We start from the raw sequence: 12,500 nt of genomic DNA, 5'->3' as shown, positions 1-12,500 counted from the left end.
TGGATTGTCAGAGTTTGACAGCAGGCACGTTCATGAGTTTATGTTCGTGGACATTTTCATTATACCTTTTAACTTTTTTGAAACTAACTTTGCCTTTCATTCAGAATGTTGACAACCTGGGTGCTAGGCCTGTTTCTTCCTTAGCCAATGACTGTAGCTACACAAGAGATCTAGACAGGAGTTAGATAACTAAGTGCTTGTGGAGGTGAATGGAGGTCCGTAGTCATGGTGAACAGCTGTGTGACTAAAGTTTCCCACAGAGCCTCTGTCTCCTGATAGAAACAGGTGGGTGTCTGGCTCTGTACTGAGCCAAAATGGACGCCATGACATGGATGTGGATTAAGGCAGCCCCCTGCACCTCTCTGATTCAGAGGGGTTGGGTTAAATGTAGAAGACACATATCGGTTGAATGCATTGTTGTACAACTGACTAGCTATCCCTTTTTCCCTTTTCCGTTCCTCACAGTGCCTGTGCCCTCAGTGGCTCGGTTAGAACAGGACAAAACCTACTGCACACTGCGACTGGGTCACAACAAGGACACTGTTAGAACAGGACACTGGGTTCTACCATAGCCATCGAGGGATTCTACTTAAGATGGAGAATCAACAGAGTGAGACCTTAAGATGGAGAATCAACAGAGTGAGACCTTAAGATGGAGAATCAACAGAGTGAGACCTTAAGATGGAGAATCAACAGAGTGAGACCTTAAGATGGGGATTTCAACAGAGTGAGACCTTAAGATGGAGAGTCATCAGAGTGAGACCTTAAGATGGAGAATCAACAGAGTGAGACCTTAAGATGGAGAATCAACAGAGTGAGACCTTAAGATGGAGAATCAACAGAGTGAGACCTTAAGATGGAGAATGAAGCATGACATGCAAAGATGAGAAGGGATGAGATCATAGTGTAATTACTTGTATCAATGTGTGTGTGTGGCTGTGTGTGTGTGTGTGTGTGTGTGTGTGTGTGTGTGTGTTTGCACGTGTATCACCTGGAGTCTGGGGGTAACATGTACAGGGACCAGGTATCTCTCTTTCGACACCACTCTGGCTGTTTCCGCTCCAGCCAGCGTAACAGCCTGGCGAAACGACCCATGACCTCCTCCTCTGCCGCGTCGTCCTCTGTGTTGTCCTCCAGGGAGAGCTGTGTCGGGGCCCCCCCAGGGGCCAGAGTGCCTTTCCCATTACAGTCACTGTGTTCTGGGGCTCTCAGGCCTCCTAGCGAGGGGGGTCTGGAGCTGTGCATACTGGTTGAGCGATACAGGAAGGGCACCTAGAGTTTTAAAACCATGGTTAACACAGTCATGTATAGGTACTTGAAGGCATTTTAAAACACTGAAGAAAGCTGTTCTATCCAGTGATAGCTGCATAAAATGGACTATCAATACAATTAGGGCAGTGTTTAGGGGGACAGTTCTATAGATCCCCTGGTGTGTGTGTGCGTGTGTGTGTGTGTGTGTGTGTGTGTGTATGTGTGTGTGTGTTCACCTGTAGCATTGTGTCGGGGGCCAGGTCTATGGACCCCCTGGTGTGTGTGTGTGTGTGTGTGTGTGTGTGTGTGTGTGTGTGTGTGTGTATGCGTGTGTGTATGTGTGTGTGTGTTCACCTGTAGCATTGTGTCGGGGGCCAGGTCTATGGACCCCCTGGTGTGTGTGTGTGTGTGTGTGTGTGTGTGTGTGTATGCGTGTGTGTATGTGTGTGTGTGTTCACCTGTAGCATTGTGTCGGGGGCCAGGTCTATAGATCCCCTGGTGTGTGTGTGTGTGTGTGTGTATGTGTGTGTGTATGTGTGTGTGTGTTCACCTGTAGCATTGTGTCGGGGGCCAGGTCTATAGATCCCCTGGTGTGTGTGTGTGTGTGTGTGTATGTGTGTGTGTATGTGTGTGTGTGTTCACCTGTAGCAGTGTGTCGGGGGCCAGGTCTATGGACCCCCTGGTCTCCACAGACTCCATCCTCCTGTGTCGCTGTTGGGACTGGGACATGGAGTCGGTACGACACAGGGACTCATCATCTCCCTCCGAAGTCCCCCCTCCTACCCCCTCCTCATCCTCCGAACTGGACCCACCCTCTCCGGAGAGGAGCGACCGCCGTTCGCCAGACTGACGCTTTGTTCGTTTGAGCGAGGGGGCACGGCCTACGCTGTTCCAGCTTGATCTACGGCTGGTCCAGCCACTGGCAGAGCTCCACGGGGCGTAAGGGGAGGTACTACGGGCACTGGTCTGGAGAGAAAAAGATGGAGGGTGGAGAGAAAGAGAGAAGGTATGAACAACAAAAGAAAGCTAGATTAAGTGAATTCCCTTTTTAGGAAAGGATTGTAACATTTGGGGAACTTTTGTAACCCTTGGGGAACTATTTTAACCCTTAGAGATCTTTAATAACTAAATAAAAAACTACAGTACATTACATTTCATTACAGGTCGTCTTATTCATCAGATTCTCCTCAATGCCATGTTGTGTTGCTGTCTTAGGTCTCTCTTTAGTAGTGTTGTGGTATCTCTCTTGTCATGATGTGTGTTTTGTCCTACATTCTTAACTTTTTATCCCAGCTCCCGTCCCCGCAGGGAGGCCTTTTGCCTCTTGGTAAGCCGTCATTGTAAATAAGATTTTGTTATTAATTGACTTGCCTAGTTAAATAAAGGTAAAATAAAAAATGAAAAATAAATATAATTAAATCATGCTAAGTGGTCATTACTATAGCTGTTATCATTGTAGCTTGCATCAGTCAAAACTGGCATCAGTCATAACTGGCATCAGTCCTAACTGGCATCAGTCATAACTGGCATCAGTCAGAACTGGCATCGGTCATAACTGGCATCGGTCATAACTGGCATCGGTCATAACTGACATCGGTCATAACTGACATCGGTCATAACTGACATCAGTAAGTACTCAGAGAGTTAAGATGATGACAGGTCATATTAATCATCATGAATCATCATAAATGTAACTTGAACATCATCCAGACAGGTTAGACTGAATATCTCCACTCTTAGTTGTTCTGCACATCAGGCAGAGAGGAGGCACAGAGCCTAATTCATGGCTTCCTGGGAGGATCCAGTTGATTGATGATGTACTAGTGTACTAGCAGAATATACTAACCGGAGACTTGTCATAGCAGGCTAGGTCCATGGAGATGTTACTGCCTCGTCGGGACTCGTAGCCCATAGCAGGGTCACCCACGGCAGGCAGCTTGGGAACGGGCATGGGGGTGGCAGCAGTGTGGGTGATCAGAGGAGGGGTCAGACTGGTCTTCAGGTCAACATGACCGTTTATAGGGACTACTGGAGGGGAGAGGGAGGTGGAGAGAGGGAGGAGAGAGAGAGAGAGAGGAAGGAGAGCGAGAGGAAGGAGAGAGAGAGGAAGGAAAGAGAGAGGGAGGAGAGAGAGAGGAAGGAAAGAGAGAGGGAGGAGAGAGAGAGGGAGGAGAGAGAGAGGGAGGAGAGAGAGAGGGAGGAGAGGGAGGAGAGACAGAGGGAGGAGAGAGAGAGGGAGGAGAGAGAGAGGAAGGAGAGTGAGAGGGAGGCGGAGAGAGGGAGGAGAGAGAGAGGAAGGAAAGAGAGAGGGAGGCGGAGAGAGGGAGGAGAGAGAGAGGAAGGAGAGAGAGAGGGAGGAGAGGGAGGAGAGACAGAGGGAGGAGAGAGAGAGAGAGAGGGAGGAGAGAGAGGAAGCAGAGAGAGAGGGAGGAGAGAGAGAGGAAGGCGGGAGGGAAAGGAGGAAAGGTGAAACGAGGATGGACAAAAAGAGAGAGAGGTAGAGAAAGAAGGGGCAGTGAAAGAAGGGGGGGGACATGGGAAGGAGAGAGAAGGGGGAGACCCAGTTATAAGAGTATATCTAATGTAAGAAGGAGGAGCAGTTTAAATATGGATGTCTTACTGTTCTCCACCACATCAATATTTCATGCTATCTCTAATCTGACAAGAAGTATGCATGGGGGAATATTATTTTCAACAGCCAGATGAAGGCATGACAGAGAGAGGACGAATGCATCTCAGTTGGTGTACGTCTTTAAAATTCTGTCTTCCTCCCTCAATCTCTTCCTCTCGCCCACTCCTTCTCTCTCTCTCTCTCTCTCTCTCTCTCTCTCTCTCTCTCTCTCTCTCTCTCTCTCTCTCTCTCTCTCTCTCTCTCTCTCAATTTCAATTTCAATTTAAGGGCTTTATTGACATGGGAAACGTATGTTAACATTGCCAAAGCAAGTGAGGTAGATAGTAAACAAAAGTGAAATAAACAATAAATATTAACAGTAAACATTACACTCAGAAGTTCCAAAATAATAAAGACATTTCAAATGTCATATTATTTACATTTTAGTCATTTAGCAGACACTCTTATCCAGAGCGACTTAAGAGTTAGTGCATACATAATTTATTTTTATTTTTCATACTGGCCCCCCGTGGGAATCGAACCCACAACCCTGGTGTTGCAAACGCCATGCTCTACCAACTGAGCTACATCCCTGCCGGCCATTCCCTCCCCTACCCTGGACGACACTGGGCCAATTGTGCGCCACCCCATGAGTCTCCCGGTCGATTCGAACCAGGATCTCTAGTGGCACAGCTAGCACTGCGATGCAGTGCCTTAGACAACTGCGCCACTCGGGAGACACATATATGTATATATATACAGTGTTGTAACAATGTGCAAATAGTTAAAGTACAAATGGGAAAATAAATAAACATAAATATGGGATGTATTTACAATGGTGTTTGTTCTTCACTGGTTGCACTTTTCTTGTGGCAACAGGTCACAAATCTTGCAGCTGTGATGGCACACTGTGGTTTTTCACCCAGTATATAAGGGAGTTTATCAAAATTGGTTTGTTTTCGAATTCTTTGTGGATCTCTGTAATCTGAGGGAAATATGTGTCTCTAATATGGTCATACATTTGGCAGGAGATTAGGAAGTGCAGCTCAGTTTCCACCTCATTTTGTGGGCAGTGTGCACATAGCCTGTCTTCTCTTGAGAGCCAGGTCTGCCTACGGCGGCCTTTCTCAATAACAAGGCTATGCTCACTGAGTCTGTACATAGTCAAAGCATTTCTTAAGTTTGGGTCAGTCACAGTGGTCAGAACTTTTGCCACTGTGTACTCTCTGTTTTTCCTCCAACCCCGCTTTCCATCAATTTGTATAGCTGACCCTCATGCCAAATTGAGTCAAAAGCTTTTTTGAAATCAACAAAGAATGAGAAGACTTTGCCTTTGTTTTGGTTTGTTTGTTTGTCAATTAGTGTGTGCAGGGTGAATATGTGCTTTGTCTTCCGGTAATTTGGTAAAAAGCCAATTTGACATTTGCTCAGTACATTGTTTTCACTGAGGAAATGAACGAGTCTGCTGTTAATGATAATGCAGAGGATTTTCCCAAGGTTGCTGTTGACTCATATCCCACGGTAGTTATTGGGGTCAAATTTGTCTCCACTTTTGTTGATTGGGGTGATCAGTCCTTGGTTCCAAATATTGGGGAAGATGCCAGAGCTAAGGATGATGTTAAAGAGTTTAAGTATAGCCAATTGGAATTTGTGGTCTGTATATTTTTTCATTTCATTGAGGATACCATCAACACCACAGGCCTTTTTGGGTTGGAGGGTTTGTATTTTGTCCTGTAGTTCATTCAATGTAATTGGAGAATCCAGTGGATTCTGGTAGTCTTTAATAGTTGATTCTAAGATTTGCATTTGATCATGTATATCGATGGAATCGATAGGGTTTTTGTGGAATCGATAGGGTTTTTGTTTCATTTCATTCTAATAAGTATAGCATACTCCCATGCAACACCTTGCCAGGGGCTAGAAGCACTAACAAAAAAGGTTCAAAACACTATTTTCAGTGTTTCGAGTTGTGTTTAGGGCAGAATTAGATACCTTCTCTTTTGGTGTCGTTTCCTCTATTTAAAGCTTCTTAACTGCTTTTCTTTCTTCAAAACATTTTTTGAAGAAAGCAATTGTCTCTCTTTCATAAAAGATACTTACATTTTGAGCAAAATATTAAGTTGTATTCACTCTTACATTTTTTGGGTAAAATGAAATTAACAAATCATTGAAATGACTTGCATAATTTTAAAAAATATATTTTGGGGGGTATTTTGACACTTTATTGAGAAAGTTATGAAATGACAGCTAGGTGGGAGAGACAGATTGAAGGGTTGGAGGGGGGAATTTAACCCCGGTCTGGGAGAGGAGTGGGGAGAGGGGTGTCTTAATGCGTCACCAGTAGACTTGCATTCATGTTGGTTGTTTATTTTTTGGTCAATTTCAATTCACCCCAGAATAACTTCTGGTTGAGTGTGTAAAATTCCAATGAAATGTACCATCTTACTGCCCCTCCTGTTTCTAATCTAAATAAAGCATTGAACAAATAAAGGTGGAATTCCACAAAACATGTTGTTCATAGTCCCTTATCATCAGTCAACATTTAGGCTATAAACCATTTGCATTTCTAAACCATTGATAGTCTGAGATACACCGTTTTTGTGTTTTGATGCTGCCTTTTACAGTATATGTAATACATTCTGTTTATTAAAAAAACATACATTAGGTTTACATTCAAACACCCTCCAAACACCAGATCTCAGTTTAGATGCACAAATATGTGTGTGTGTGTGTGTGTGTGTGTGTGTGTGCTAGCTTGCTTGTGCATCTCACCCGGGGAGACAGACACATCCCTTCCACTGCCGTTCACATCCTCCAAACTCCTCGATGATAAATCAGCCTCTGACACTGACTTTGAGTCTTCTCCCTATACAAACACACACACACACGCACACACACACACACACACACACACACACACACACATGCGCAAACACAGACACACACACGCACGCCCACGCACACACACACACACGCACAAAACACATGCACGCACACACGCATGCACACACACACACACGTGCAAACACACACACACACACACACACACACAAATAGAAGTCAGAATATGGTTATTTTGTCAAAGGGAGATAATAGAGTCAGGCAATGGTTGGTGATAGCCTGCAGGGAAGCCAGACAGAGAATGACGAAGCTGCCTCTACATACTGATCTTGGGTCAGTTTTGCTTTCATCCCCCTAATGCTAATCATTAGTGTATGGGAAGGGTGAGCTGCTCCTCGATCTGTGTCTAAGGGCAACTTTTCCCGGTAGCCAGGCAGGCTGGTGAGGGTGTGATCTGCCTGCCCTCAGAGTTCACAGGTCAATAGGTCAAGAGGTGCAGAGGTTAGAGAAGGAGGGAGAGAGACATCGATGGAGGGCAGCTCTGTAAAAAAACACGGTGTTAGCTAACATGCAGGGGGCAGTAGATAACATGTTGTCTTAGACCACACTGAAACACACAGCGCAGACACACACACACACACACACTCATGTGCACGCATCCAAGCACATAGGCTACACACAGACAACATCACACAGTCTCTCACACAACTTCACAACTTCACAAGGATCAAATTGACTGTCCAAATTGACTGTCCAAATTGAAGGTCCAAATTGAAGGTCAAAATTGAAGGTCCAAATTGACTGTCCAAATTGAAGGTCCAAATTGAAGGTCCAAATTGAAGGTCCAAATTGACTGTCCAAATTGAAGGTCCAAATTGAAGGTCCAAATTGAAGGTCCAAATTGAAGGTCCAAATTGACTGTCCAAATTGAAGGTCCAAATTGACAGTCCAAATTGAATATCTCATATTTCCTGTTACGTAGGGCACCAGCACCATTAGAGAAGATGACGTAATATGACTGATTATATTATAGTGACAGATTGTCTGTTTCAGACTGCTTTCCTGTGATGGACCAGAGAGACATGGAGCGGTACAGAGAAGGAGTGGGTGATCACTCTGTGAAGATAAATAGTGCTATTTCTACCCGTATGACGGGTTCACCCCATGCCTATCTAGGTCCCGTAAACACATGCATTCTACAGAGCTTCAGTGTGGTCTGATACACAGACAGGAGAGAACACACACACACACACAGGGCCACACACACAACCTTCAGTGTGGTCTAATACAAATCATCCACCCAGTGTATTTGTCAGAATGGCAGAACTGTTTGTTTCTTGTTTTGTCCTCTCTCTCTCTCTCTCTCTCTCTCTCTCTCTCTCTCTCTCTCTCTCTCTCTCTCTCTCTCTCTCTCTCTCTCTCTCTCTCTCTCTCTCTCTCTCTCTCTCTCTCTCTCTCTCTCTCTCTCTCTCTCTCTCTCTCTCTCTCTCTCTCTCTCACTCTCTCTCTCTTCTCTCTCTCTCTCTCTCTTTCTCTCTCTCCCTATATTTACAGTAAAACATGTTCCTCTCTTGCCACCTTTCTGTTTTCGCTCTCCCTTTTTCTATCTCTCTTCATCTCTCCATCTCTCTACCTCTCCATCTCTCTACCTCTATGACCAGTATCCAGTCTACAGCAGTTATATGCAGTAGTTATTAATATATGCATAGTGAGTGTGGTTTCTATAGCTTCTATAGAATGGAATTGCCTAAAGACCCAAATCTAAATTTCTCTCATCAAAGCTCACAAATGACTTTCTTCCTCTCGAGGTGCGTGTGAGTAAGTGTTCCTTGCGTGTGTTCCTTGTCCACGTGTCTGTGTTCCTTGCGTGTGCATGTGCGTGTGCGTGTGAACCTATCAGAACTGATTTCCTGACCGACTAGGAGAGAGGGGTGGTAATGAAGTAGCCAGCCAATCAGCCATAGGCCTATACCTGCATCTGTAATGGCTGCCAAATTATTTCTCCGTACTAATCTGACTGTGGATCTTCCAGCTAAACCCCTAAACCTCTGACTCAGAGAGAGGATAGGACTTAAAATAGCAGGGTGAAAACAGTGCTGACCATTCAGACAAAGGATCGATAGAGGATCTAGCTGTGATGTCTCCCATTGGTTTTAAATGAGCTGTTTAATGCTTGTTGTTTAACTCTGTTCCCTGAAATGAAAAATAGCCTTCAGCAGTATCTGAGTAAGAACACAGGTGGTGTACAGCAGAAACCAATGGGAGAATTGCAACGTCTACAAAACACACACCACCAACACAGAGGATTAAGCTACAGACAGCTAAAACCACAACAGGAAAACAGTGCAACAAACATAGCAGGTCAGAAGCGGAAGTGAACACAGATTCTATTGGACCTTTCTCTCAGCGAACAATGAATAAAACAGCTGTGACAGGACAAGCTCATCAGAGCCTCAGCACAAAGCATTGTGGGTACCCAGACTCCTTCCCTCCCCATTGGCAACTGAGTAGGTCAGAGAGGAGGGGAGGAGAGGGGAAGGTCTACTTGGTGGTTTGGGCTGAAGTGAACTTCCAACAACTCATGGTGGGCACGCAAAGCATTGTGGGTGCCCAATCCCCGCCACCTCTCGTCCTTGATAGAGTGAGGCCCAGCTTCTTTCCTCTAGCGTGGCACATAGTGCATGGTTGTGTGTGTTGCTCTGTATATGTGTGTATGAGATGTGTATGTGTGTGTGTGTGTGTGTGTGTGTGTGTGTGTGTGTGTGTGTGTGTGTGTGTGTGTGTGTGTGTGTGTGTGTGTGTGTGTGTGTGTGTGTGTGGTACTCACGGTGGGCCCAACACTAGTCCAGGGGCCCAGCTGAGTCTCCCGGACCCCTGAGACCACTGTAGAGAGAGGGACAGCCCAGTAAGGCCTGTATGGAAGGGACCCTAGCTGGGGCCTCCTATGTGGATGTAGCCAGGACCATAGCCGGGGCCTTGGTCGGGACCATGTCCGTGACCCCGGGGCCAGCCTGACTCCCATATCACCTTTCTGGGGAAGAGGAATGAGGTTGAACCGTAAGATGCCTGTCTGAAACATAGTGTTTGACCGTAAGGTGACCATTTGAGATACAGTGTAAGGTTCAGCCCTAAGCTGCCTATCCATAAGCTAACTAGCCAGCTCACCTAGGGCAGACTGAGAGTTGAACCTCATTTCCGATTACTGATCACAAATGGGGCTCAGACCTTATTGTTTAGGGCTGGTTGCTGCCTGCTTGACAGGTCTGTATTGTCTGAGTTGGCAGTGTGTCTGATACTCTGAGTTTGCAGCCCAGGCTCCAGTGATGTGATACGTGTTGAATCAGATGAAGCTCTGCTCTGCTTCTACTCTCTCTACTATTGACCCGTCTCTCACAGTAGCAGCAGTCTGAACGGGCTGATAGTCATTCTGCTGTTCACAGCTGGACACATTCTAAATCTGAAAGGGAATGTACTGATCTAATAATGCATTAATCTATAATATGTTTATTGATTTGACCTGAGCTGTAGTCCTTTGGTTGATTTGATCATCCATCTTGATTATTTTAACAAGACATTTAACATATTGTAGGCAACTAGGCAGAGCAGTTCCCTATCAATAGCTGCTCCAAGGGTGGCATTTTATTTAAAAAACAGCAAAGTTAGAGGAAGGAACAAGGAGCGGGAACGGTATTCCACTGGGAGTCGATCAGGAGCACCGAAAATAATAGATAGGTTCTCACAAGTTGGAGAAATGTGTGAGTGTGCTTTGGAGGGGGGAGTGTGTATGTGGGAGCGTTGATGGAGTCACTGACAACGCCTCTAATGGTCTCTAGTCTCACTGCCGCTTCGATGGGCCTCAGATGCAGATGTGTCAACCAGATTTCGATCGTCTGCCTGCATGACTCGAGACTGTGTTAGCCCGCTGCGCTAAAGCCAAGGCATTAGCGCTGGGTGCTAACGCAAGTATTCATGTTCACAAATACAGGGACTGCACAGGACAAGGCGACACATCCACACGCTGGGGGGGATTAACTACAGGGTTAACTACTACAGACCACACAGAGCAGACTCTCCTATCACTCCCTCTCCCAGGGTTAACTGTACCCTTGTTATTCTAAAGTTGTCCTGTTGGCGCTAACTGACTGCACTGATGTCTCTATAGTCCACACATGGAATTATGTAGTAACCAGAAGAGTGTTAAACAAATCAAAATATATGTTATATTTGAGATTTTTCAAATAGCCACCCTTTGCCTTGATGACAGCTTTGCACACTCTTGGCATTCTCTCAACCAGCTTCATGAGGTAGTCACCTGGAATGCATTTAAATTAACAAATGACAGTCCATCATTACTTTAAGACATGAAGGTCAGTCAATACGGAACATTTCAAGAACTTTGAAAGTTTCTTTAAGTGCAGTCACAAAAACCATCAAGCGCTATCATGAAACTGGCTCTCATGAGGACCGCCACAGGAATGGAAGACCCAGAGTTACCTCTGCTGCATAGGATAAGTTCATTAGAGTTACCAGCCTCAGAAATTGCAGGCCAAATAAATGCTTCACAGAGTTCAAGTAACAGACACATCTCAACATCAACTGTTCAGAGGAGACTGTGTGAATCAGGCCTTCATGGTCAAATTGCTGCAAAGAAACCACTACTAAAGGACACCAATAATAAGAAGAGACTTGCTTGGGCCAAGAAACACAAGCAATGGACGTTAGACCGGTTGAAATGTGTCCTTTGGTCTGAAGTCCAAATTTCAGATTTTTGGTTCCAACCACCATGTCTTTGTGAGACATGGTGTGGGTGAACGGATGATCTCCGCATGTGAGTTTCCCACCGTAAACCATGGAGGAGGAGGTGTTATGGTGTGGGGGTGCTTTGCTGGTGACACTGTCTGTGATTTATATAGAATTCAAGGCACACTTAACCAGCATGGCTTCCACACATTCTGCAGCGATATGCCATCCCATGTGGTTTGGGCTTAGTGGGACTATCATTTGTTTTTCAACAGGACAATGACCCAAAACACACCTCCAGGCTGTGTAAGAGCTATTTTACCAATTAGGAGAGCGATGGAGTGCTGCATCAGGAAAAGCAGCCAACAAGTGGTCAGTATATGTGGGAACTCCTTCAAGACTGTTGGAAAAGCATTCCAGGTGAAGCTGGTTGAGAGAGCCAAGAGTGTGCAAAGCTGTCATCAAGGCAAAAGGTGGCTATTTGAAGAATCTCAAATATAAAATATATTTTGATTTGTTTAACACTTTTTTGGTTAATACATGATTCTATATGTGTTATTTCATTGTTTCGATGTCTTCACTATTATTCTACAATGTAGAAAATAGTAAAAATAAAGAAAAACCCTTGAATGAGTAGGTGTTCTAAAACTTTCTGACCGGTAGTGTAATGCTTTAGCATTAGTCTAGTGTGTTTGTTTGTTTGCACCCCTAATGGAAGGAACCAGTGGACCTGAAGAGAGAGTAATCTGAGAGAATCTGCTTTCCAACATAAAAACAACCAACTACCAAACAACCTTCTGATACGACAGTTAAGACGGCGAACACACACACACACACACCAACTGAACACACACACTGAACACACACACTGTCAACCTGGTTAGTCTCAACAGCCGTGGCGTCGTGCAGAGGGGTTGTAGAGGGTGGAGAGACAGGGGGGGCCTGAGAGAGAGAGAGAGAGAGAGAGAGAGAGAGAGAGAGAGAGAGAGAGAGAGAGAGAGAGAGAGAGAGAGAGAGAGAGAGAGAGAGAGAGAGAGAGAGAGAGAGAGAGAGAGAG

At 45.2% G+C, this 12,500-nt stretch overlaps 1 protein-coding gene across 1 annotated transcript in view; it reads right to left on the bottom strand.

The window, feature by feature from the left end:
• The window catches only part of LOC121583774 (voltage-dependent T-type calcium channel subunit alpha-1G-like), a 206,764-nt gene that overhangs the window by 92,888 nt on the left and 101,376 nt on the right, over positions 1 to 12,500 (bottom strand). Inside the window, exons 13-17 of the mRNA XM_045226451.1 lie at positions 12,320 to 12,385; positions 6,635 to 6,728; positions 3,098 to 3,279; positions 1,894 to 2,217; positions 992 to 1,272 (exon numbers count right to left, since the gene is read on the bottom strand). Of these exons, the coding sequence (XP_045082386.1) occupies positions 992 to 1,272; positions 1,894 to 2,217; positions 3,098 to 3,279; positions 6,635 to 6,728; positions 12,320 to 12,385 (947 nt within the window). The remainder of the gene's footprint in view (positions 1 to 991; positions 1,273 to 1,893; positions 2,218 to 3,097; positions 3,280 to 6,634; positions 6,729 to 12,319; positions 12,386 to 12,500) is intronic.

The sequence above is a fragment of the Coregonus clupeaformis genome, chromosome 1 (genome assembly GCF_020615455.1).
Source record: "Coregonus clupeaformis isolate EN_2021a chromosome 1, ASM2061545v1, whole genome shotgun sequence".
Taxonomy (NCBI): Eukaryota; Metazoa; Chordata; class Actinopteri; order Salmoniformes; family Salmonidae; genus Coregonus; species Coregonus clupeaformis.
Note: the sequence above shows the minus strand (reverse complement) of the source record. Positions and strands in the feature narration are given on the sequence as shown.